The sequence below is a fragment of the Brachypodium distachyon genome, chromosome 2 (genome assembly GCF_000005505.3).
Source record: "Brachypodium distachyon strain Bd21 chromosome 2, Brachypodium_distachyon_v3.0, whole genome shotgun sequence".
Lineage (NCBI taxonomy): Eukaryota > Viridiplantae > Streptophyta > Magnoliopsida > Poales > Poaceae > Brachypodium > Brachypodium distachyon.
In genome coordinates this window covers 38,904,119-38,930,745 of record NC_016132.3, presented here as the reverse complement: position 1 = coordinate 38,930,745, position 26,627 = coordinate 38,904,119, and the positions used below count along the sequence as shown (strand labels likewise).

General features: G+C 44.8%; 2 protein-coding genes and 1 pseudogene across 3 annotated transcripts; all 3 read right to left on the bottom strand.

The window, feature by feature from the left end:
• Positions 1–4: 4 nt before the first annotated feature.
• LOC100841426 lies at positions 5–6,292 on the bottom strand (annotated as a pseudogene).
• A 4,335-nt stretch (positions 6,293–10,627) lies between these two features.
• On the bottom strand, positions 10,628–16,391 carry LOC100840816 (putative leucine-rich repeat receptor-like protein kinase At2g19210). The gene is made up of 12 exons (XM_003566649.3): positions 16,257–16,391; positions 15,397–15,961; positions 14,720–15,213; positions 14,219–14,357; positions 13,620–13,691; positions 13,448–13,519; positions 13,142–13,222; positions 12,854–13,023; positions 12,464–12,738; positions 12,113–12,239; positions 11,827–11,895; positions 10,628–11,487 (listed from the first exon to the last, which is right to left on the bottom strand). The coding sequence occupies exons 1-12, from the start codon at positions 16,384–16,386 to the stop codon at positions 10,814–10,816; spliced, it is 2,868 nt and encodes a 955-aa protein (XP_003566697.3). The 5' UTR covers positions 16,387–16,391; the 3' UTR covers positions 10,628–10,813.
• Positions 16,392–17,996: 1,605 nt separating this feature from the next.
• On the bottom strand, positions 17,997–25,111 carry LOC100840516 (probable LRR receptor-like serine/threonine-protein kinase At1g05700). Of its 2 annotated transcripts, XM_024459374.1 has the most exons (13): positions 24,985–25,111; positions 22,652–23,061; positions 22,494–22,567; positions 21,622–22,106; positions 21,336–21,474; positions 20,645–20,716; positions 20,472–20,543; positions 20,183–20,263; positions 19,890–20,059; positions 19,504–19,775; positions 19,146–19,272; positions 18,862–18,930; positions 17,997–18,781 (listed from the first exon to the last, which is right to left on the bottom strand). In XM_024459374.1, the coding sequence occupies exons 1-13, from the start codon at positions 25,079–25,081 to the stop codon at positions 18,177–18,179; spliced, it is 2,673 nt and encodes an 890-aa protein (XP_024315142.1). In that variant the 5' UTR covers positions 25,082–25,111; the 3' UTR covers positions 17,997–18,176. The 2 variants fall into 2 exon arrangements, with proteins under 2 accessions (XP_024315142.1, XP_003566696.1); XM_003566648.2 differs by having other exon boundaries at positions 22,494–23,061.
• Between the last annotated feature and the right edge of the window lie 1,516 nt (positions 25,112–26,627).

The following is a 26,627-nucleotide window of genomic DNA, read 5'->3' as shown; positions in this document are numbered from 1 at the left end:
ACCGGCATAATAATAATGTTGACAGATTTTACCAAACTTTAAGAAGTATAACTACTTCTCACATTTAGAACAGACTGACTAGTAAATAACGTTAAGTGACTTAAAAATGATGATTATAGCTAGTTTTAAACCGGGGAGTCTTCAACGCGCAGCAGGACCGGTGACTACACTGGTCATCCTCTTGTCCATCTCAAATGCAGTGTTGCTCACGTCAGTGGACTGGCCACTGCCGATAGCACTATAACTCCACTCCAGAACATCTACACTGCTGCTGTCGCTAGGATAGAATCCGACGGGGCGACCCTTCTCGAGTTCGACGCAGTCTTGCAGCTGCGCAATCACGTCGGCCATGGCGGGCCGCTGCGCCGATGCCTGAGCGGTGCACTTGAGGGCGATCTCCGCCATCTTCCACACGCTGTTGACTTCGTAATTCCCGTGCATGCGCGCATCCACCACAGCCTCAATGTTGCCCCGTGCCAGCCGCTGTCGTGCCCAGTGGATGATGTTTGTGGGCTCCGGCTCCGAAAGGATGGGCGGCTTCCCGGTGACCAGTTCCAGTAACACCACGCCGAAGCTGTAGACATTGCTCTTGGTCGTCGGCTGCATCGTCGCCTGGTACTCCGGATCCACGTACCCGGGGGTGCCGACGATCGTATTTGTGGAAACAAGGTCGGTGTCATGGTCAAAGGCCCTCGACAAACCGAAGTCGGCAATCTTGGCCTCGAGTTTGGCATTCAGCAGGATGTTGGTGGCCTTGACATCTCTGTGGATGAGAGGCGGGTTGCACCCCTTGTGTAGGTACTCCAACCCTGCACATCACTACCGTAATCAAGTTTTTGAAAATTAACAAGAATGTTAAACAGCGGCGGCCGCGGTGACAAATGTGTACCTTCGGCAGATTCAAGTGCGATGCTGAGTCTGTGTCTCCATGGTAAACATGCACCGTGGCGGTCGCTTCCTGCAAATACAAAATGGTATTAGTTAAACTGTGACTTTCAGACCAGGATATAGGCACTGACTGCCGAAATTCATGTGTATCAGTTAAGCTATATGTTACTTTGCTTGGAAATATTTGTCAGTTGCAAGCCATACAATTTGTGTGTAATAATGTAATAAAGCGCCCTTTATCGAGAAAAAAACGTAATAACGTGGGTTTCGTGCAGCTTCCAATGCAGAAGCCCGGGAACATGATACCTGCAATGTGCTCCCGTAGGGTTCCTTGTGCCATACTCCCCATCCTTGCAGTAGCCAATCATGGACACAAGATTCTTGTGGTGAATCCGGGTTAAAATCTGAGCCTGGACAAGCACAATACTTCAGACTCATCAAATTTCACAATGATATCATATACTTTTTTTCTAAAGGATTAGAGACTTGTGTTGCTAGTATGTTTACATGAGCAGTGCCATGTATATGTTTTTCCTACATATGTTCCAAATCTATTTTTTTGAAGAAATGGAAGTTCTATTGTCTCCGTCCTCTGCAGTTGTGTTTCAAGTTAAAGAATTTAATTTCACTGTACCTCTGCGAGGAACTCCTTGACGCCTTGATTGGAAGCATGAGACCGCAGCTTCACCGCAACCTGGGTACCATCTTCCAGAAAGCCGTCATAGACACGGTCGAACCCTCCCTGGCCGAGCACTCTCTCGAAACCATTGCTTATTATCTCGAGCTCCTTGTACGTGAACCGGTGGTTCTCGACTATCCTCACCGAATCAACATCAGCGCCGCCATAGCTCCTCGTCGATATTGGCTCCTCATTTTGCGGCTTTACCGTGGTCATGTTCTTGATTGATCCTTTATATGTATAAAGACAATTTGGTGAATTATTAGACCAGACCAGATATGAATGACCGCTTGTTGTGTCCTTAAGCTAGCTTGGTCATGACACTCACCTTGCTGCTGATTCCGGGGTCTAAGTAAGAAAAGGACTAGCATTGCCGCTGATACTATCACCAGAATGACAAGGGTAGGGACAGCAATGTAGATGGTCACTCTGTTCTTCATTTTAGCGGCCAGCTCGCATGAGTTGCTGCCTGTGCAAAGGTCTGGATTGTTGCCATGTCTAACAAATTAATTAAGGACCAAGTTAATTGATGTCAATAAAGATGCTCAATCAAATTTACCCTGCATGTACATAGTGTTGGTTGATCTGGTTTATTACCAAAATTAAGGCTCCTAAATCACGCCCACGGTTAAGGGTGTTGTTTTAAGGATTTGATGGGCTAGATGCCCAGAACCAACGTTCTGTCATTTAACCCCACAAATCATGCCCTGATCGGGGGCACTTACCAACTTCGGTTTCGGCCCCTTGTAGCGCAGCGCCATATAAAGAAAGATTTGGCCCTCATTTGAATCCCTGATTCACATGAGACCAAACACAAGCCCTACCGATCTATGGAGCGCTGAAGTTGCAGGAAGGTCGTCACCACGATCACCGGTCAATGACGGTATCGGCCTGAAGGATGCCGGTACCTCCATCCTATGGCGACTACGACCATGGCCTCCTCGTCCACTGGACGTACGGTTAAATCTCCCTTAATCTCCTTTTGTTAGTACTCTAATGTTGACCAGTATGTATATTCATGTTTAATCTAATGAATGTTTAATTAGATTCCAACACATAGATATACCATGACGGATAGCTAGGAATAGGGGAAATAATACCATACGTACCTTAGATCCAAAGAGCCATCTTCAATTCTTTTGAGAAGTTCAGGGGGAATTGTTCCATTCAGCTGGTTGCCCGACAAATCTCTGGAGTGAAAAAAAGAAGTAATAAACACAATGCTACATACATCATCACTCAATAATTCAGGAAATTTTGACAAGAGTTGCATGACTTGTTGGAACAAAATAATCTTTTTAATTACGACGCATATGCCGTGTATATGAGATTGTCTGTGTAAATATTAAGTGCGTGAGTTTAGTCCTAGCTATAGCTGGCCTGTGAACTGCTAACATTGCCCAACTTACATAACTGTCACCGAAAGTAACTGCTAAAGAGCAGCTGGAATTGAGCCTGTCAAGTTATTGTTCGACAGATCCCTATAAGATAAAGAAATTGAACAAGATCAATAATTTCTTAAGTTTTTTGTTACAAAAACTAACTAGAGATAAATTAGCTGAAAATCCAGCACTTGAACTTACAAGTATGGGAGGGCCTTGAGCTCCGCAAAAGATGACGATATATCACCAGTGAGACCACTATATGACAGGCTTCTACAAAGAACACATGTGTAGAGGACGGTCATTTTCGGCAATTAATATATAGAAGTCTTATTTTTATGTCTCGACTTCTAGATTTAATTAGTCTTTAGAATTCAATAATCATACCTTGACTCGGCCTCTATACTATTCAAATTCAATCCAAATTTTTTTATCCTAGAACTGAGTCGAAGTAGGATGAACAATGATGTGGCGGTGGTTTCACACATGTAGTGGGCCAATTAGAGACCAAAGTTGTTCGATTTGAAAAGTTATGGTCCTAAATGTTTGATATTAGAACCGAAGGACCAAAATGAGAATCGACTATAATCAGTATACAGTTGAGGAACCAAAAATGCATGTTATCCATATAAACAGGTACTACTAGAATATGTAATGCTCCCAATTCATTATGATCTAGAAACACTTGGAGAAGGGCTGAAAACACACAGGATTAGTTTTCCCGTGTGTTACACTCAGGGGAAAGGTCCCCGCCAATATTGCTTTTTAGGTTGCTTTTTTGCTCGAGAAAAAACTTGATTCCTGTTCGGTAGAATTCTATATGAATAAATTACTAGCCAAAAAGTGAAACTGAAATACAATATTGATCATATTTGTAACCTTGTCCATTTGGTCATGAACCTTACATGCTTGTGATCCTTGAAGAGTTGGTAATGCCATAACTGCAATTGATCCTATCCCACGCCATATTCTTCAGAAGGCATGGGTCGCCCATCCAGTTCTTCTGCACGTGATACTTGGCCTTGATGGCCATGGCGGCAGATGCTACACATGCATGCAGAATAGTTAATCATATCATACTCAACTTTTTAATTAAGTAGAGCATGCACATGAATGCGCGGTACGTCACTAGATATTCCCTTCATTCTAAAATATAGCGGGTAAACATTTTCAAAAGATTTAACTATGACCAATAATTTGTCTAACTACATGTGGCTTAGTTCATACAAAATTGGTACCAGTGAGGCAATGAAAAGTTTTCTTGGATTACAAATCGAACAATATCAATTTATGTCACACAATGCATATATAGATGCACTAACCATTGGTCAGAGTAAAATGCTGGAAAACGTGTGGGCCCTATATTTTGAAAGAAGAGAGTATGTGCTTAATTATTTAAATTAACTAGACGATACCCGCACGTTGTTGCGATAATTTTTAGTTAACATGAGTAAAAATTCAGTAGCAACGAAAGAGTATTCAAAATTGAAAGCACGAAATTGTATGATATATTCTTTACTTTATAGATGTTTAAAATTAACTAAAACTAATGGGAACAAAATGTGAAAGTGTTTTGCTTTGCATTTAAAAACAATAAAACGTAAGAAGTATGTGACATAATGATGTGTAAAAAGAGAAAACTCAGTAAAACTTTTTCAAAAAACATTATTTAATTGATGAGGTGGCCATGGTTGAATTTATAGATTAATGAAAAAAAGTAAATGAATACATGCATGGTTTAAAAAAAGACATGCATGACTTGATGATGAGGTGGCATGGTTTGCATGGTGATATGGTAGGCCTAATGAGGTCGCATGCTTACATGTTAAAAAAAGTAGGTAGTGGGATCATCTATTTAAATATAGAAGATGGACCCAAGTCAGTTCCAATGTTGGTGGTGGGGATGACGGAGAACACCTCAATGGCGTTAATAATTGGTGGCAGAGTCGAGTTGTCAGTGGCGTTGATGGAGATGTTGTAGAGATGGGAGGGCAAGCATTGTAGACGGCGCCACTGTAGAGGTACTGCGGTGTGAAGGCTGTTGGGTACGACGGCTTCTTGCCGTTGAAGTTCACGTAGAACTGGCGCACATCACTGCCATCGAGGAGTTGCAGCTCAGAGAAGTGCATGATGGCGATGTCCCCAATCCATGGGTCATTGGGATGGGGATCCGGGTTCCTGTAGAAGTCGACGCCGGAGCCGTTCGGTGGCGTCAACGCTGTCTGCATCACTGCCGACGGTGCCTCAAAGAGGTCATTTTCAATGTGTTGTACCCTCTTAGTCGTCGACAGCTCGGCCATCATAGCATCATACCATGGCAACCATATTCGGTCGTGTGGGTCGTCAGGGTACCTGCAGGCTGCAGCAGGGAATCTCAGCGGAATTAACTTTTCCTTGCCCATCATCGAGATACATTAATTTTGAGAATTTCATGGGTTACATACCTGGCAATATATGATTTGTTAGTTGGGGCAACGTTGAACCTGGCGCGGTTCACCAGTCCCTGTGCCGTCGTGGCTTGCGGGTAGAGCGTCCTCTTGAGCGACCTCGGTTCCAGCCCGGAGATGAACGGCGTCCCGGCGGCGGTGTTCACCAAGCACACCTGCACAAAGTCGTCGGGAACCACGACGATGGCCTCCGTGATCACCATGCCGCCCTCCCGGTCCAACGACGACGACATGTTCACTACCGCCATCCAGAAGTTGACGCCGATGTAGAGGTCGAACAAGGCTGGTGGTCGATTGAGCCCGGACACCAGGGAGCGGAGCGTGTAGCAGTTGCGCGTGCCGTTAGGGAAGCTCCGCAGGTTTTGGACTTGCCGAGCGAGCAGTGGCACGACATACTCACCGGAGATGTTGTGGTTGGTGCCGGTGTCGGTGAAGCCGCATCCGGGGAGTAGGATAGCGTCGTGGTGTCGTCCACGTAGCTCGTCGCCCCCGGGTACCCGCAATCTATGCTTATGAAACCTGCACGCCGTGCACATAGACATGCTTAGTTAGAGACATATATACAGAGAGAGTCCTGGAATAATCAAATCAAACATGTCGAATTCCAATGTTAGACGAAAAATTATCTACTTTGACGGATTACACGCATCCACGGAGGAAGAGGAAGAGCTACCCGGGATTTCAAACACAATATATAAGATCCATGACTAGTCGTTCTCCATAGCTCTGATTAATTAGAGCCCATATATGTGTTTAACCAAGATTGAGAGGAGGAGCAGAAGAGGTAGATAAACGATATATACGTTTTTATCATTGCTGTCAGGCTGGGCGAGAGGTTGAAGCATGCAGCCGCCGCCGGCGGCGAGGAAGAGAAGAAGAAGCAGCAGCGGCGCCATTGTGGTCCTCCGTGGTGATCGCTCCATTTAACTCTCCACACAATGTATGTTAGTTTGCCCGCGATGCATCTAATATAAGTATGCGCGCCAGCTCCAGAATTTTACACATTTACCACTAGTAAGTGAGTACATCATGCTTATCTCGCAGCTACGCACCACCATATATAGACGACGACTCTTGTCCTCCGGTCAACGCCCTCCCGTTTGCACACTTCGTACATGTCTCTCACGTAAGTAAAGGAACATATATTGCACGTATCATGCATGGAATTATTTTCAGAACAACAAATCTAAGCATGCATATGCATGACTTTCAAGAAAACCTTGCTAATGTAATTAATATACCGTATTTTCCAAAAAACCAAATTGAAGGGTGTAAAAAAACGAGTAAATGTACTTTAAGGTTAAAACAGTAAATAATTTGACACCCGGCCGGCCAGATAACTGCAGATACTCCTATGTTTTCTATGTCTAAAACTAACACCAGTAAATAAGCTTAGGTTTTCACTATATACTGAATTATAAGCACCTACGTGTGTGAACGGCCGAGACAATCCAAGATTATTTGCCGCCTTAAATGAGGTTTGCCATTGGATCGATGAATGCTGAACTGAAACAACTTAACACTGCATGCACGGTCACTCTGTCAGTCAGGCATCAATGGCGCCAGCAGAAGAGATAGAAAGGCTCCCTCCCCAATTTATTTTCTCAGTTTCCCTTTTTCACGCATTTTTATTACTCCCAGTAAATAATTCAGTTATACTGAATCATCATAATTGAGCATGTGTGAATGGCCAAGACGTATATATGACGGAGATTGGCATGCGCCAAATGAGGTAGGTTGGCATCGGATGCTCTCAAATCTAAACAACTTAACACTGCATATTAATTGTTACACTGTCCATAAAGGCATGCATCAATGGCGCCTGATCTAGCACCGGGAGAAGAAGAGCAGTTTGCTCGGAGGGCAATAAGATCGACCTTGACCTTGACCTGGTCAAGGGTGCCGTTAACACGACCGCGGGCCCCGTTGACCGCCGAGCTGGGTCTTCTCCGAGATGACCAAGACCTGATCAGTATACAGGCAAATGACTATTAGTCTAAAACTCGTCATATATCAGACTGGCAAATGCTACGCACATCTACAAAATTTTACTTTACTGTAAACGCAACCGTACATACACGGTGCGGTATACGGTATGGTTATGCATATTACGTGTCCTGATCGTACAAGTGTATGTGTGCGCCACATTTTTTTTCAGAACGTGCTGCATTTCGACACACATGGCACGTACCGATCAGGCCGTTACCGGTACGAAAGGAGACAGCCCATTTCAGCCCAGTCGTATTGAGACCGAGCCGGAAACAAAAAGATCAGGGCCACGGCCCATATTAAGCGACTGATCACCCATGCCGATTTGGCAGCAGCCTCCGCCGCGGCCGTTCGTCCCTTGAATAATCTTCTTTGGGAGTGTATCAGGTGAAAAGTGATATCCGGTTAAAATCTGAAAACTCCGACTCTGAACCATCCGTTCTAAAACGAACGCATCTGGTGAGAGGTGGGATGTGAAAAGAGTTAAGTCAGACAACTTTTCAAAAAAAACCCTGCACCCACGAATCAAGCCACCTCGTAACGTTGACGTTTTGCCTTCTGATTCCAATTCGATCATGGCGCTGCCGTCGTTTGGACTACCTGACCTCCTCCATGACTCGCCGGATGAGACGCCACCAGTCCGCCTGTCCAACTCGCCGGATCCGCCGCCGCCAGTACTCTTGCGCGATTCCCTTACGGCTCCCGTCTCTCCTCACATGACGGCGGGGAACTGCCAATTTCTGCCCTCGTGCGATGTCCTCACTGCTCCTCAACTGACTAGCATGTTGGAGCGGGACTCCACATCACAGACCATGGCCGGCGGCTGCGAGGTCGTCCCTTCTTTGGTTATTAATCCAGCTATTTCTGACAAAGCACCAAATCAATCTATGATTGCACAGGTATGTCGTGGATAGATTTGGTTAGTTCTCTTTCTTCTGTTGTACAAACTGGATAGGTAATCATACCCTTTCTTGTTGGATTACAAAACGATTCCAGCTGTGATTTTTCTTTTCAAGACAACGGTGGTCAAGCAGACATCAATCCTCCCCTAATCAGGATAGCTTCAGTACACCCAAAAAGAGAACCAGCAGTGGGCCTTTTTGTGAGAGCATTGTGTTTGTTCTCAATTTATTTCTATTTCCCATTAGGCATATACTAATTCATGGTACCAATTAATAGGGTTCATCATGTACACCAGAATGTGATGACAACTTAAGGCCGGCTGTAGGTATGACATTTGAGAACATGGAAGCCGTCGAGGAGTTCTACAAGGCTTATGCACACAAGGTTGGGTTTTCAGTCCGAAATGGACAGAAGAGGACTGCAGCAAATTCGGTGGTGGTGTGGAGGCGATTTCTGTGTGCCAAAGCAGGTTTCAGAACCAAGAAAGAGGAAGCCAGAAAGGTTGTGAACGGAAATAAGCCAAGAATGCATATGACAAAGATTACTAGATGTGGTTGTGAGGCCATGATAACTGTCAAGCTTATGCAGGATGGCAAATACTCAATAACATATTTTCATGAAGAACATACACATGAGTTTGTCTCACCTACCAAACAGCATTTAATCAAGTCTAGTAGACAAGTTGGTGAGAGGGCAAAAACCACACTGCTCACATACCATACAGCTAGCATTGGCACATCCGGTGCCTTTCGATTGCTTCGTATTGGAGAAGGCGGATTCGAATTTGTGGGTTGCACAAAGAGAGACTTGCAAAATTATCACCGTAACTTAAGAAGTTCTATAAAGGATTCAGATGCTCAGATATTCATTGATAACCTCACAAAAAGGAAGAAAATCAATCCAGGATTTTTCTGTTCCAACATTATTCAGCAAACTTGTAATATGAAAGCAATGTCTTTTGGAACCTTCATGTTTCATTTTCTAGTTTTTTTTTCTCAGAGTGCAATATGAAAGCACTCTAGTAAGATGTCAATGATTTGTACACTTATTTATGTCTTTGCAATGTGGAGGACAGAATTATGGAGTCCCTAGAATTATTTGTACTCCATTAAGATGCATGTTTATGGCTTCAGTGTTACCTTTGCAATGTTTCCAGAATTATGTATTTCTAATGTTCAAAGGCTTCAGTGTCTTCTTTTGAATCCTTGTATCATCAAAATCTGGACGGAACTATCTGTTCTATTTCTTGTTTTTGTTGTTTATGCAGCATGCTAGAAGAAATTCAGAGAATTTCTGTTCCAACATTATTCAGCAAACTTGTACTCTGATCTTTCTTTCTTTGTTGGTACAAGAAAGCATACGATTGTCTACTTTGTATACTCCAAATTCCCTTGACTAAACAAACTGAAGTGCTGGAATGGATTCAGAAGTATCACATCGATCTTTTCACTTTTCACAGAACAAAAGAGCTCAGGAATTCATTCAAAGACAGACCCAAAACATTGACTTATATCAAGTAATTACATCAGGGAACGCTGCAGCTTGCTCGTACAGGAGGAGGACACTCTCTGTGTCTGCATCAGACGCGGGGTTGCGCAGCCTCGCCGCAGTCTGGGAAAAGAACACCGGAGTCCCTAGGGCTGCTCGCACGAGGGTGGCCTCGTCTCCGCATCCAGCGCCGGATCGAGCATCCTCGTCCGCCGCCTCCGTCGGGGCGGGGCTGTTGCTCCTCTGACGGCACAAGGACGAACTTGAAGCGCTCGAGGAGGTCGTCGAAGGAGGGACGACGGCCGCAGAGCAGAAATAGATCGAGCGAGCTGCCGGCGTTCATCTTGGCGTCGTCTCCGGCAGGAAAGAACGGAACAGGGGATGGGGATGATTTGAGGACTTGCAGGTGCTTGGTTCGTGGATGCAGGGGGTTTTCTGAAAATTGGTCTGACTTAACTCTTCACCCATCCCACCTCTCAGCAGATGCATTCGTTTTAGATTGGCCCGCTCACGGTCGGAGTTTCAGATTTTCACCGGATATTCGTTTTCACTTGATACGCTCCCATCTTCTTCTCCTCGATCGCAACCGTGATCACTTGCTCCTCTGGAGCTACTCGGAAGTTGGCCAGCGAGATCGACGACAGGAGAGGCGGATCTCGGGTAAGATCAACGGCAAATCTTCATGGTTGTGTCGTCGTCCCCTGTAAATTGTCTTTGCTTGTACGAGGTATGCACACAGATTAAGCTTATTAACCCTCTGTTCGACAGTGAGATCGACTAATTTTGCAGCCATTGTGTTGTGTATCCTTGTACTTCTACAACGGTACATAACTAGATATATATGCCGGATTCATTTTGCTTCCTTGGGTTCAAAATCATTTCTTTCCTCTTCTAGAGTGCCCATCTTATAAGCACATTTATCATGTCATTAGCATGCTACCTCATGATGTATGTAAATACGTAACGGCATGTTTTAGAAGCCCATAGAGACTTAAACAAGGACAATTATAGACAGCCAGTTTAGATGGGGGGAGTCTTCAACGTGCAGCCGGACCAGTGACCACTGTTGGCACCCTCCGCTCCATCTCAAATGCAGTGCTGTTGCTCACGTAAGTGAATTGCCCACTGGCGTAACCACCGTAACTCCAACTCGGGTCATCGACACTGCTGCTGCTGCCGCCGGTGTAGAATCCGGCGGCACGGTCCTTCTCGAGTTCTATGCACTCCTGTAGCTGCGCCACCACGTCAGCCATGGTAGGCCGTTGCGCTGATGCCTGAGTGGTGCACTCGAGGGCGATCTCCGCCACCTTCCACACACAGTTGACGTCGTAAGCCCCACGCATGCACGCATCGACCACGCCCTCGATGTTGCCCCGCGCCAGCCGCTGTCGTGCCCAGTGGATGATGCTTGTAGGCTCAGGATCTGAAAGGACGGCCGGCATCCCCGTGACCAGCTCTAACAGCACCACGCCAAAGCTGTACACGTCGCTCTTGGTCGTTGGCTGCATCGTCGCCTGGTACTCCGGATCCACGTATCCGGGGGTGCCAACGAGCGTATTTGTGGGAATAGGGTCGGTGTCATGGTTGAAGGCTCTCGATAAGCCAAAATCAGCGATCTTGGCCTCTAGTCTGGCATTCAACAGGATGTTGGTGGCCTTGACATCTCTATGGATGAGAGGCGGGTTGCATCCTCTGTGTAAGTATTCCAACCCTGCACATCACCGCACTAATCAGTTTTTCTGAAAAATTATTATATGATTGAAACAAGAGCACTGGAAACAATCACGTTCATTGAACACCAACATGCTTTGTGGCGATACGAAAGAAGCGAGAAATATTACTATGGCAGGAACCATAAATGTTGGAGAAGTCAAATCATATATATGTCTTTTTAGATTATGCATTGTTTTATTCGGCATAGATATTCCGATAGTACTGTTGTTAAAATGGTGTGCCATGTATAACAGTATGTAAGATATCTTGCTCGTGCTGGTCATTCCCGCTAGTTGACATGAAATGTTCAGTGGCGGCGGCGGCAACAAGTGTGTACCTTGCGCAGATTCAAGTGCGATTTGAAGTCTCTGTCTCCAAGGTAAACACGCTCTGTTGCGATCAGTTCCTACAAATACATAATGGTATAAATTAATTGTAACTTTTACGAACCTAGATATATGCACTGACCCTCAAAATGTGTATTAACTCAAAGCTATTACTTTGTCTGAAGAAACATAGGTCAGTCACAGCCACAACATGTGTGTAATAATATGGGTAGCGTTCCTTGTGCCATGGAATACGTTCTTGTCCATTGTAAAGAAAACAATGATTTGCGTGTGTACCTGCAATATGCTCCCGTAGGGTTCCTTGTGCCATGTACTCATAGACGAGTGCCATATACTCCCCATCCTTGCAGTACCCAATCATCGACACAAGATTCTTGTGGTGAATACGGGTTAAGACCCGAGCCTAGACAAGTGCGATATTTCTGACTCATCAAATTTCACATTGAAATCCTACATTCAATAATAATTAAACACGTGTAGATAGCTAATATATAGTGTATTGTTGCATTTTCTCGGAACGAAAGGTGAGCATCTATGAGCTCTACATCATTCTTGGATGCACACGATCATACTTTATATGAAAAGATGTCCGCTGAAAACTATCCGGTTAAAGAGTTTAATTCTTACCTCTGCGAGGAACTCCTTGACGCCTTGACTGGAAGCATGAGATCGCAGCTTCACCGCAACCTGAGTACCATCTTCCAGGAAGCCATCATATACACGGCCGAACCCTCCCTGGCCGAGCATCCGCTGGAAGCCATTGGTTATCATCTCGAGCTCCTTGTACGTGAACCGCCGGTTGTCGACTATCCTCAGTGAATCATCGTCACCGCCGCCATAGCTTGCCGTCGACATCGCCTCCAGGTCCTGCGGCTTTACCGCGGTCATGTTGTTCATTGATCCTTTATACGTACAAAGGCAAGAATATGTTTGGTGAATTATTAGACCAGATATGGATATGACAGTTTGTTGTGTGCTTGAGCTTGATAATGGCAGAAATTAAAGCCACACACTCACCTTGCTGCTGATTTCGGCGTCTTAGCAAGAAAAAGACTAATATTGCCGCTGATACTATCACTAGAATGACAAGGATAGGGACAGCAACGTAGATGGCCACTTTGTTCTTCATTTTAGCGGCCAGATGGCATGAGTTGCTGCCTGTGCAAAGGTCTGGATTGTTGCCATGTCTAGCAAATTAATTAAGGACCAAAGTTAATCGATTGTCAATCAAATTTATCAAGTATGCATGTACATATATAAATCATGAAAGATAGCTAGGAACAGGGGAAATTATACCATACGTACCTTAGATCCAGAGAGCCATCTTCAATTCTTTTTAGAAGCCCAGGGGGAATCGATCCACTCAGCTGGTTGCCAGACAAATCTCTAGATTAAAAAAAAGAGTTAACCCTAAACACAACACTACATATATGTACAAGATCAGTCAAAGTAATTAATTCAGGAAAATAAATTTGACAAGTGTTGTACGACTTGTTGGAACTAATTAATCTTTTCAATTATGACTGACATGCCATGTATATTAAGTGTGCGTGAGCTTGGCCCTAGCTAACATTGCCCAACTTACATAACTGCTATCATTGCCCAACTTACATAACTGTCACCGAAGGTAACTGCGAAAGAGCATCTGGAATTGAGCCTGTCAAGCTATTGTTTGACAGATCCCTACAAGATTATAGATAAAAAAAGATCATTCATTTCTCAATTTTTGGTTACAAAAACTAGAAAAAAATTAGGCCGAAATAAATCTAGCACCCAAACTTACAAGTATAGGAGGGCCTTGAGCTTCGCAAAAGAAGACGATATATCACCGGTTAGACCACTGGATGACATGTTTCTACAAAGAACACATATATGTAGAAGGTCGGTCATTTTCGGCAGTTAATTATATAAGACGTCTCTTTTTTGTGTCCCTAACTAGAATTCAATAATCACACCTTTTGGACCTTGTACTCTTCAATCCAGAATTTGTGTCTCAAAACTTAGTCAAAGCAGTATGAACAATGATGTGCTGGTGGTTTCGCACATGTATCGGGCCAATTAGAGACCAAACTGATTAAGTTGTTCAATTTGAAAAGTTAGGGTCCTAGATGTGTTTGATATTGGAATTGAAGGACTAAAATGAGAATCGACTAAAACAGTATGCATGTAGTTGAGGAACCAAAAATGGATGTTTTCCCCATGTGTTACACCCAAGGAAAAGCTCCCGCTAAATGTTTCCCTCGGGCTATTAGGTTGCTTTTTTTCCTTGGAAAAAACTTGATTGTTGTTCGTTTAAATTCCATATTAATAAATTACTAGCCAAAAACTGAAATACAATATTGATCATATGTGTAACCTTGTTCATTTCGTCATGAACCTTACATGCTTGTGATCCTTGAAGGATTGTCAATGGCGTAGCTGCAAGTCAACCTATCCCACGCCATATTCTTGGGAAGGCATGGGTCGCCCATCCAGTTCTTCTGCACCTGATACTTGGCCTTGATCGACATGGAGGCAGATGCTGCGCATATGCAAAATAGTTAATCATGCCATGCCTGACTTTTTAGTTAGGTAGCGCACATGAATGGGTGGTACCGGCAGTAGTTATATTTCCCTTCATTCTAAAATATAGGCCGTAAACGTACATTTTCCAAAATTTAACTTTTACCAGTAATTTGTCTAACTACATATGGATGAGTTCATACAAAATTGATATCCATGTGGCAATGAAAAGTTTGCTTTGAACACAAATATCCAGCAACATCAGTTTTGCACATATCGGTGTACCAACCATTGGTCAGAGTAAAATGTCCGAAACCGTGTGTGTCAGCCCTATATATTTTTTGGAAAAGAGGGAGCACATGCTTAAATTAAGTTAATTACCATCCTGCGAGTCAGTTCCGATGTTGGTGGTGGGGATGACGGAGAACACCTCGACGGCGTTGAGGATGGGCGGCAGAGTTGAGTTGGAGGTGGCGTTGATGGAGATGTTGTAGCGGTTGAGACGGGAGGGGGAGCTATTATAGGTGGCACTATTGGAGAGGTATTGCGGCGTGACGCCCGCTGGGAACCAGGGATTGCCATTGAGGTTGACGTAGAACTGGCGCACATCGTTGCCGTTGAGGAGTTGCAGCTCGGTGAAGTACATGATGGCGATGTACCCTGGCAACGGGTCGTTGGGCTTGGGCTTCGCGTCCCAGTAGAACTCGATGTTATTGGAGGCGTTCCGTGGTGTGATCGCCGTCTGCATCACTGCCGACGGTGCCTCAAAGAGGTCGTTTTCAATGTTTTGTACCCTCTCAGTCGTCGACATCTCGGCCCATTTCTCGGCGTCGTACCATGGGTACCATATCCGGTCATGTGGGTCATCGGGATACCTGAAGAGAATATAACTTACAAATTTCAATTTTTAGGAGAATTGTGAAAGCTTTTTTGACAAATACAAACACTAATGTTAAAACTCATGCAAAAAAAAGTCAAAATTAAAATATGAGAGTTGTCGAAAAACTTGAGTTCTCAAGGTAGTAAACCTATATAGATCATCCACCATTATAACGTACCTCGCAATGTATGTTTTGTTAGTCGGGGCGGCGTTGAGCCTGCCAAACATCACCAGCCCCTGCGCCGCCGTGGCCTGCGGGTAGAGCGTCCTCTTGAGCGGCCTCAGGTCCAACCCAGAGATGAACGGTGTCCCGGCACCGGTGTTCACCAGGCACACCTGCACGAAGTCATCTGGAACGACGACAATGGCCTCTGCCGTCACGAGGCCGCCTGTCGGGTCCGACCATGACGACATGTTCGGCGACGCCCAGAAGTTGACGCCGATGTAGAGGTCGAACGACACGGGTGGCTGGTTGAGGCCGTCATAGTTGCCGTAGAAGAAGGTGGCGCGGATGAGGTACTTGAGCCCGGACACCAGGGAGCGGAGCGTGTAGCAGTTGCGGGTGCCGTCAGGGAAGCTCCGCAGGTTTTGGGAGCGCCGCGAGAGTAGTGGCCGGTTGTACTCGCCGGAGATGTTGTGGTTGGTGCCGGCGTCGTTGAAGCCAGCATCAGGGGAGTAGGATAGCGTCGTGGAGTCATCCACGTAGCTTGTTCCCGTGTACCCACAATCTATGCTTATGAAACCTGCACGTCGGGCACGTAGTTAGGCTTAGAGATAGAGTGTCGAGAATAATCAAACTTGATCAGGTTCCAAGGTGAGACAGAGCCGCTTGGTATTATATATGGCCACAAAATATCCTAGAATATAGGAGGCAGGGTTATAGAGAGAATTTGGAAATAATCAAACTAGATATGATCTTGTCGGGCTCCAAGATGGGATTGATCCTAGAGACAGATACATATGCTCTGAGAGAGCGTTCGAAATAACCAAACTTGTCAGGTAGAGATACGCTTAATTAGAGAGAACGAAGTACAGTACCTTTGCTGTCAGGCTGGGCGTCAGATTGAAGTATGCCGCCGGCGGCGAGGCAGAGAAGAAGAAGCAGCAGCAGCCACGGCGGCCAGCTGCTGGGCGGCGCCATTGTTGTTCTCCGCGTTGATGGCTCCATTATTATTCATGCAAGCTGCTAATTAATATAATTGAGCAGCATATCTAGCTAAGCGCGTAACATATAGAGGGGAGTACGCATATGTACGAACGTATATGTTTGGCTTTAACCCTACTTATACGCGCCAGCAGCTACATCCAATATTAATTAATTTTGATCATTGCATCATCAACATCTCAACATCACCACCATATAAAAATTTCCATTATCGAAAAAGAAATGCAATCATGCATGATTAATTAATTGTCCTCGTCGTCACACACACACAGACACACAAACCTTGATGCGAGGTAAAAAGACATTTACCACTAGTACATGCATCATATGTTTATCCCGCAGGTATGCAGCAATTTCGCTACTCCTTTTTAGACAACTCTTGTCGTCCGGTCAATGCCGGCCGCCGGTTTGCATGATGTGTAATCCTATTATATTATCAAACTCCATTGTCCTGGCCTGGTTGCATGTAACCCGGTTGCCCGCCCAGATGCAATCGCTGGTACTCTTTCCGTTTCTACAAGGTGCGTATAATCAGGTTTCCCAGCCCGCCTCCGCCGCCGCCCCTTGTGCCCGTAGCACGCACAGCCGCCCGCCGCCTTCCCAGCCCGCGGGCGCTTCCGTCCTCGCCACCGCTGCCCTTCTAGCGCGCCGCCCTTGACCTAGCCCGGACGCGGCCGCCCTCTGCGCCAATGCTGTCCTCGCACTCCTCCAACACACTGCCGCCGACATCCACCCAGCCCGCGCCGCCGACCTCGCTGCCCTCATGGACGGGCCCAACAATTCCTGCCTCCTGCCCTTGGAACTCCGCCGCTTAAATACAACTAACCAACGGAGTATTTAGAAATGGAGGGAGTAACTTGCATTGTACTATTTATTTTTATACAACCAACATACAACTAACCAACGGAGTTCTTTTATGGTACCCTTATACTGTTTGCAAGGAAGTGAGAACCGTTTGCATCCTCAAAAAAAATAAAATGAATAGGAAAAATTCTTCACGGCCAGAGCGGCCTGCAATTCGGAGGTACAGGTTACCGTCCAATTCAGAACACTTTCACGGCTAGAGGTGTAGGTTACATACAAAAGATCATGGGCCACGGCCCATATTAAGCGACTGGCCGTGCTCAGCTTCAATTCATCTCCTCCTCCCATGCCTATTTGGCCGCCGCCATTCGTCCTAGCTCCCTTCCTCCCTCCAATCTCCAAGCAAAAAAGTTTCCGAATACTTACGTCTCGATCACCCGTAATCACTCGCTCCGGTTCCGGCAACGCCGACCGCAGAGGGAGGAGGAGGAGGGTATCGGCGGCGGCTCTGCAACCGTCCTGCCGGCGCTGTGGACGGAAGTTGGTGCCGCCGGAGTGGAGACCAGTGCTCTTGGGGGGATAAGGATATGTCCATATTTCTGACAGTATACTGAGAACATGATTTTTGATTTTCACCAAAAAAAATCAGATTTTTCAGGACTGAATAAAGTTAGTTCACTTGATCAAAAACTTCCACCTATACGAAAACCAGCTTCTGGCTGGATCAGGGGGTGTAATTTAAACGGAGTTAACAGCTGAAGATTGTGTTGTAATCGGTATTAGAATTCTGGAGGTAATTTAAACTTTGGTTAGTTCAAGGTTGTAATACGTACGGACTTATCTCTTGATATAAACACAGGGAGGAACAGTTTGGACATGTACACATTATGTAAAAATACATGTAATTTAGTGTCTTACTTGGGAAAACATAAATTACACACCACTTACCAGTAGTATACTTTTTGTATATAATGTTAATGACAAGTTCTTCAACGAGCAGCAGGACCGGTGGCCACCGTGGGCACCCCATGTTCCATCTCAAATGCAGTGTTGTTGCTCACACCAGCGTCGAAGCCGTGAGCTCGGCCCTCCTCGAGTTTGATACACTCCTGCAGCTGCGCCACCACATCGGACATGGTGGGCCGCTGCGCTGACCCCTGTGAGGTGCACTTGAGCGCGATCTCCGCTACCTTCCACACGCCGTTGACGTCGTAACCGTTGTGCATGCGCACATCTACCACGCCCTCAATGTTGCCCCGTGCGAGCCGCTGCTGTGACCAATGGATAATGTTTGTGGGCTCTGGATCTGAAAGGATGGCTGTATTCCCCGTGACCAGCTCCAGCAGTACCACGCCGAAGCTGTACACGTCGCTCTTGGTCGTTGGATGCATCGTTGCCTGGTACTCCGGATCCATATATCCGGGGGTACCAAAAACCGCATTCGTGTAAACAGGGTCAGTGTCGTGGTCGAAGGCCCTCGACAAGCCGAAATCCGCAATCTTGGCCTCCAGTCTGGCATTCAGCAGGATGTTGGTGGCCTTGACATCTCTGTGGATGAGAGGCGGGTTGCACCCCTTGTGTAGGTACTCCAACCCTGCACATCACTACCGTAATCAAGTTTCTAAAATTTAACAGGAATGTTAAGCAGCGGCGGCAGTGGCAACAAGTGTGTACCTTGGGCAGATTCAAGTGCGATCCGGAGTCTTTGTTTCCAAGGTAAACATGCTCCGTTGCGGTCGTTTCCTACGAATACAAAATACTGTTAATTAGATGTGACTTGCGGACCAAGAGATAGGCAATTACCGTCAAAATGTGCATTAATTAGCCTATTACTTTGTTAGAAGAAACATCTGTCAGTCACAAGATATACAATTTGCATGTACTAATTTGGGTTGCAGAGGCCAAGGAAGATATTCTTTTTCATTGTAAAACAAATTAACAATGACTTGCACGTGTACCTGCAATGTGCTCCCGCAGGGTTCCTTCTGCCATGTACTCGTAGACAAGTGCCATGTATTTCCCATCCTTGCAGTAGCCAATCATGGACACAAGATTCTTGTGGTGTATCCGGGTTAGAATCTGAGCCTGGACAAACACGATTTTTCGACTCATCAAATTTCACATTGATCGATCATATCATACATTTTTCTTAAGACTCAGAGATTTGTGTAGCTAGTATATTTATATGAGCTATGCCTTCATGTATATACTTTTGCCTGCTTATGTTTCATATCTAGTTCTTTTTTAGAAATGGAAGTTCTAGTTCCCCGGTCTCTATAGCTGCTTGTCCAGTTAGAGAATTTAATTTCACTGTACCTCTGCCAGGAACTCCTTGACGCCTTGATTGGAAGCATGAGACCGAAGCTTTACCGCTACCTGAGTACCATCTTCCAGAAAGCCGTCATAGACACGGCCAAACCCTCCCTGGCCGAGCACTCTCTTGAAGCCATTGGTTATCATCTCAAGCTCCTTGTATGTGAACCGGCGGTTCTCAACTATCCTCAGTGAATCAATGTCACCTCCGCCATAGCTTGTCGACATTACCTCCTCGTTCTGCGGCTTTACCGTGGTCATGTTGTTCATTGATCCTTTACGTACGTATAAAGGCAATTTCATGAACTATTAGACCAGATATAGATATGACAGTTACGTTTATTGTGTATGTTCTTGAGCTTGATAATGGCAGAAAGCCGCACATTCACCTTGCTGCTGATTTCGGCGTCGTAGCAGGAAAAAGACTAGTATTGCCGCTGATACTATCACTAGAATGACAAGGATAGGGACAGCAACGTAGATGGCCACTTTATTCTTCCTTTTAGCAGACAGCTGGCATGAATTGCTGCCTGTGCAAAGCTCTGAATTGTTGCCATGTCTAACATATTAAGGATCAGGTTAATTAATTAATCAAGAAAGATGCTCAATGAAATTTATCAAGTATGTATATATATTTCCATGTTAGATGGCTAGGAATGGAGGAAATTAATACCATTCCTACCTTAGATCGAGAGTGCCATCTTGAATTCTTTTGAGAAGTCCAGGGGGGATTGATCCATGGAGCTGGTTGCCAGAAAAATCTCTAGAGAAAATAAAATTAAACAAAATGCTCAGCGTGCATGATCACTCGAAGTAATTCAGGAAAAATTGACAAGAGGTTCATGACTTGTTGGCACAAAATAATCATTTTTTAATTATGACGCACATGCATGCCATGTATATTTAGATTGAGATTAAGTGTGTGTAAAATATTGGTTGCTAGTGCTAACTGCTAACATCACGTAACTTACATAACTGTCAACGAAGGTAACTCCGAAAGGGCATCTGGAATTGAGCCTGTCAAGTTATTGTTTGACAGATCCCTACAAGATATGGAACAAGATCAATAATTTCTCAAGTTATTGGTTACAAAAACTAGAAATAAATTAGGCCAAATTAATTTAATCCAGCACTCTGAACTTACAGGTATTGGAGAGCCTTGAGATCCGCAAAAGAAGTTGATATATTACCTGTCAGTCCACTGGATGACATGTTTCTACAAAGAGCACATATGCAGAGGATCAGTCATTTTCGCAGTCATATAACCATTAAGAAGCCCCTTTTTGTCTCTTAACTATTTGTCCCTTCTAGATTTGGTCCCTCAACTTGTAACCAACATTTTGGACCACTAAACATTTCAAGCAAGGACTTGGTCGAAGCAGTATGAACAATGATGTAACGAGGGGTTTACTTTGCACTTTTTTTCTTCTAAAAAAGTAACGAAAATCTTTCCGTATCTATCTACATTCTCAAATATGATGCACACAGCTACTCCCTCCGTTCCTAAATACTCGTCGTGGTTTTAGTGCAAATGACAAGTATTTAGGAACGTAGGGAGTATATTTTAGAAGGCATTAAGGCTGAGTACATCAGCATACAAAAATAAAAATTTGCACATGGTGGACCATAGTGAGAGACCAAAGTTTATTGATTTGAAAAGTTTATTCGGGTCCTAGATGTTTGCTACTGGACCAAATCGACATAGTTGACTTTTAATAATACATAGTTGAGCAACCAAAAAATGGACGTTTTCCACATATAAGTAATCATCTCCATTATTTTGTCATGAACATAAGACAACCGGACATACATATACATCGACATGAACGACTTACAGGCTTGTGATCCTTGGACGGCTTGCGATGGCATGGCTGCAAGTCAACCTATCCCATGCCATAGTCTTGGGAAGGCATGGGTCGCCCATCCAGTTCTTGTGCACCTGATACTTGGCCTTGATTTCCATGGCGGCAGATGCTATATAGCATTGATACAAATTAAAACTTGTTGCCATGCATGCAAAATTAAGAATTGTTGTAGACTTGATGTTGTCTGCATTAATTCAATTGATGGGACTTCCTCCATTTTGAAAAAAAATGAAAAAAATGTTAAAATAGTTTTTACCATCCTGGGAGTCAGTGCCGACTATTGTGGTGGGGATGACAGAGAACAACTCGACGGCATTGAGGATCGGTGGCAGAGTCGAGTTGGTGGCAGCATCGATGGTGAGGTTGTAGTGTCTCTGTCGGTTGGGCACGATATCGTATACGGCATTGCTGCGAAGGTAGTCCGGCGTGTAGGCATCCGAGTACCAGGGCTTGCCGTTGAGGTTGACGTAGAAGTTGCGCACAGCGTCGAGCTGCAGCTCGGCGAAGTGCATGACGATGATGTAGCCGGGCGAGGGGTCGTTGGGTGTCGGCTCCGCGTCCCAGTAGAACACGATGCTCCTGGAGCCGTTCCGTGGCGTGATCGCCGTCTGCATCACCACCGGTGGCGCCTCAAAGAGGCCATAGTCGGCGTTGGTCACGGTATGGGTCGTCGACAACTCGGCCCAAATTGTGGCATCATACCATGGGTACCATATTCGGTCGTGTGGGTCATCAGGATACCTGCATGCGAACAGGGAATTAATCTTGGTTTTTTCTTGTAATCTAGTTGGCTCCGCCCGCTTTTAATTTGTCTATGTTATTAATTTTCTGGCTAATGAACTTTTTCATGTTTTTTCCATGTATCTTTCCGCGGCAAATTATAAAATAAGTTTAGCGCAACACAATTTAGGAACCGCAAAGGAATCCCTTAAAATGTGGGACCTCAGGGTGGTAAATCTAGATCCTCCACCATTGCATTGCGTGGAAAGTTTCAAAAGTTTATAGCTGTAACAATTTAAATATATGTACTCTTTCTAAGATTTTTCACGGTATAACAAAAAAATTCTCAACGGAACTGACTTTTCTCGCCCATCATCAAGATTCGCGAATTTCATGGGTACGACGTACCTGGCAATGTATGATTTATTAGTCGGGGCAGCGTTGAACCTGCCGATTGCCACCAGCCCTTGCTCCACCGTGGCCTGCGGGTAAAGCTTCCTCTTGAGTGCCCTGAGGTCTAGCCCAGAAATGAAGGGCGTCCCACCGCCGGTGTTCACCAAGCATACCTGCACAAACTCATCCGGGACCACGACAACGGCTTCCACCCAAGCTAAGCTACCCACCGGGTCTGACCATGACGACAAGTTCACCGTCGTCCAGAAGTTGACCCCGATGTGGAGGTCGAATGACGCGGGTGGCCGGTTGAGGCCGTCATAGTTGCCGTATACGAAGTTGGCACGGATGAGGTACTTGAGCCCGGACACCAGGGAGCGGAGAGTGTAGCAGTTGCGTCTGCCGTCGGGGAAGCTCCGCAGGTTGTGGGCACGCCGGGAGAGCAGTGGCCGGACATACTCACCAGAAATGTTACGGTTGGTGCCAGCATCGGTGAAGCCAGCATCAGGGGAGTAAGATAGCCCGTTGGTATCATCCACGTAGCTCGTCTCCCCCGGGTACCCGCAATCGATGCTTATGAAACCTGCACATCAATCGTGCACACAGGGCCGGAGGTAGAAAAATATACAAGGAGGGTCAGAAAAGAGAATGCAACATAAAACTACATAACTTAGTTCAATAAATAGGAGAGATTTTACAGTACCTAATACTCCATTAGTCTGAACGGAGTATTAGGGAAGGACATTTTTGACTTTTCCATTAATAAAAAAACGGAGAGTATGCTCCTGTCGGCCCGCCGCAGCTCTCTTCTCAGGCATCCACCGAGACCAAGCCTCCGCCGGCCACTTCAAATCTTTGATCCAGCCATCCAGTGGCCTCCACACGACGCTAACCACGGCAATCCACCGGATCAGCACCAGCCTAGCGGCATGGCAGCATCCATGGGACAAGAGTGAAACCAAAGTGCGGACTGTGTATCCATCCCCTGGCCCCGAGCCACTGCCGACCACGAGGAGCCACGACGGCGTTTAGCATATACGCAGGTGCGCGCTCGTCGGACGCTGCAAACAAGTAGGACATCAACTGGCAACCGCCGCCTCAGAGGTGAGATCCGCCGCAGGCCGGCCAAGGCGGAGGCCCTGGTCGCGGCTGACGCGCTCCTCGTTGGCTCGTCGGCTTTCGCGGCGCGGGCACGCGGCATCCGATGTGGTCTTCACCATGGCGCCATCGTCCTGGATGAGATCGAGGGAGAAGGAGAGGAGACGGTCGGAATACCCTGCTGCCGTTGCGGGCTGACTGCCGGCGTCAAGTGAGGGAGAGGCAGCGGAGGGTAGTTGGCCGCTGGCGGCTGAATCGCAAATCTTATCGGGTTAAATTACATCTTTACCCTTGTCTGTTTGATACTCCACTGTGATCCTCCGTGGATCCTAGTTGGAGTATAAGGAGTAGTTGCTAATCTGGACTTTTGGAATAAAAAAATAGACGGTTGAGAATAATCAAATTTGTCCGGTTCCACGGTGAGACTGAGCTGGTTGGTATTATCCATGGACGATCATCGAATAGGAGGAGCTAGATAATGGTTATAGAGAGAACGTTAGAAAATAGTAATGGAACTTGTCAGGTTCCAAGATAAGACCGCACCGGTTGGTTGCATCCACAGAGTATCCCAAAGGAGGAAATTAAGAGGTAGATATGCTTAGAGAGTGTGTGTTGGAAATAACCAAACTTGTTAGGTTTTAAGATGAGACCGTGCCGGTCGGTTGCTCCACAGAAGATCCCAGAAAAGAAAGAGGTGCTTTTGCTCTGTTTAAATATCTGTGAATGCCAACCGAAGAAGCTAATTAAAGCGACAAATTGTTACGGTGTTTGGTCTTCTCCTTGCATTCTCAAGGTCATACAATTAATTTTATCATTCATTTAATCTTTCATCAATCTCTCCTCTTCTTCACATTACCTCACCCAATAGAACACCAACATTAAAGTTGTTTGCCTAGGAAGGTAAATATGCTTAATTAGTTTTGGGTGTCCAGGTATATAGATATTTTGAGAAACTTGCTTGTGCTATACAGTACATATGTACAGATAAAAAAGAAAAAAAGAAGAAGTAGCTATGTTTTAACTCTAGGTTTGTAAAAGTGAGACCGGACCCATCCGGTTAGTTTGCATCCAAAATGATCACAGAAGAACATGAAATAGGCAGATATATATGCTTAAAGAGATAATGCTTAAAACAACCAAAATTGTGACTCGTAAGGTCCCGAGGTCCGTAAGACCATGGCACCATGCCAATTGATTGTATCCATGGAAGATGCCAAAAGAGGAAGAGCTAGTAGATGTTTAGAGAGAATTGAAACAACATGTTGGTTGCCCGCGTACTCCACGGAAGAGGAAGAGCTCAACGTACAGGATTTCAAACACAAGAATATCCATGCATGTATGGTTAAAGCTCTTTGTAGCTCCGATTAGAGGACCCCATATGTGCTTAACTAACCAAGCTAGACAGTACCTTTGCTGTCAGGCTGGGCGCCAGGTTGGAGTATGCCGCCGCCGGCGAGGCAGAGAAGCAGAAGCAGCAGACACGGCGGCCAGCTGGGCGGCGCCATTCATGCAAGAGCTGCTACTTAATTGAGCAGCATATCGTAATATATAGAGATCGTACTAACTCCCTCAGTTCCTTAAAAATGACATATTAGCTTTCATACGCTTTGACCACAAATTACTATATCAAGATGTGTTTTATATGACATAAATTAGATTCGTTATCAAAAGTACTTCATAATACTTGTGGTTTCATGACATATAAATCACACTTTGATATAGTAATTTACGGTCAAAATATTGTCTTAATGAAATCTAATATGACATTTTTTAACGAACGGAGGAAGCAGGAGGACGGTAGAAGTACATGTTTGAGTTTGACCCTGGTTACACGCCAGCAGCTCCATCTTCAACACCACCATGATTAATAAACTGATTGTCCACGTCGTCACACCTTGATGAGGTTCGTCCAGGCTTATAAATTTTCACACATTTACCACTAGCTTGTACTCCCTCCGTTAATATTTAGGAACGTAGGGATTACGTGCATCATGCTTATCTCGCAGCTATACGCAAATTTGCTACTCCGTAATCCGTATACACTTCCTCTGACGACTCTTGTCCTCCGGTCAACGCTGACCCGTTTCCACACACTCTTCGATCAGTGTCACACGTACATATATGCCCGGCCGTGTTACTCCCTTCTTCCTAAATGTAAAGTCATAGATTTTGTCTTATGTCAAATTTTTTAAACTTTGAACAAGTTTTTATAGAAAAATCTACTGTTTATAGTATAGCAATTATTTGATATTCTAGATATGTTGATCTATAAATTCGGTCCAACTTTAAAAATTGACTTTTTTTTTAGGGAACTTAAAAAATTCACTTAGGATAAAGTTAAGGGCGACTTCTCATACTTAGGAACGGAGGGTAGCTGTTTTGGAGGATATTTACATAATCGAAATTTGAAAACTTTAATTCTACCGCTACCCACCAATCTAACAGACATCGAAGATAATACCATATCAACAAAGCTCAAGATAGGTTACAAAAACTTGTACGTTAACTGTACGAGAAGTATTCCAATTTTACAAAGTCAATGACTACCATTGGTTATTACAAATTTAAGAGCAACTTGTCCCAGTTGAGATGCAAAATGATGTAAGCTTAGCTATATGTCCTTGTTGCTATACGTACGTACGGTAATTTCTTTCATGTGTTTTCCCAGCACCAGAAGTAAGCTATCGCTTTGCCGGCCGGCATGGTAGGTAAGCTAACTCTTAAATAATTACTCCCTCTCGTTCTAAATTCTTGATTCGAATTTGTCCAAATATGGATGTATCTATTTTTAAAAAACGTCTAGATAAATGTAATATTTCGACAACAATTTAGAATCGGAGGGAGTAGCTTATCATACTCCCTTTCATACCATAATACGCACGTACATAAAGCTTTGTTGAGACAAGAGTTCAATCAAGAATTGTTACACTAATAATTTTTATGATATGAAATCAAAATTATTTGTATGTATTTTTAAAAATTTAATGATACCAATTTAGTGTCATAAAGTACAAACCACGTATTAACAAACTATATATTTGTTGATCAAAT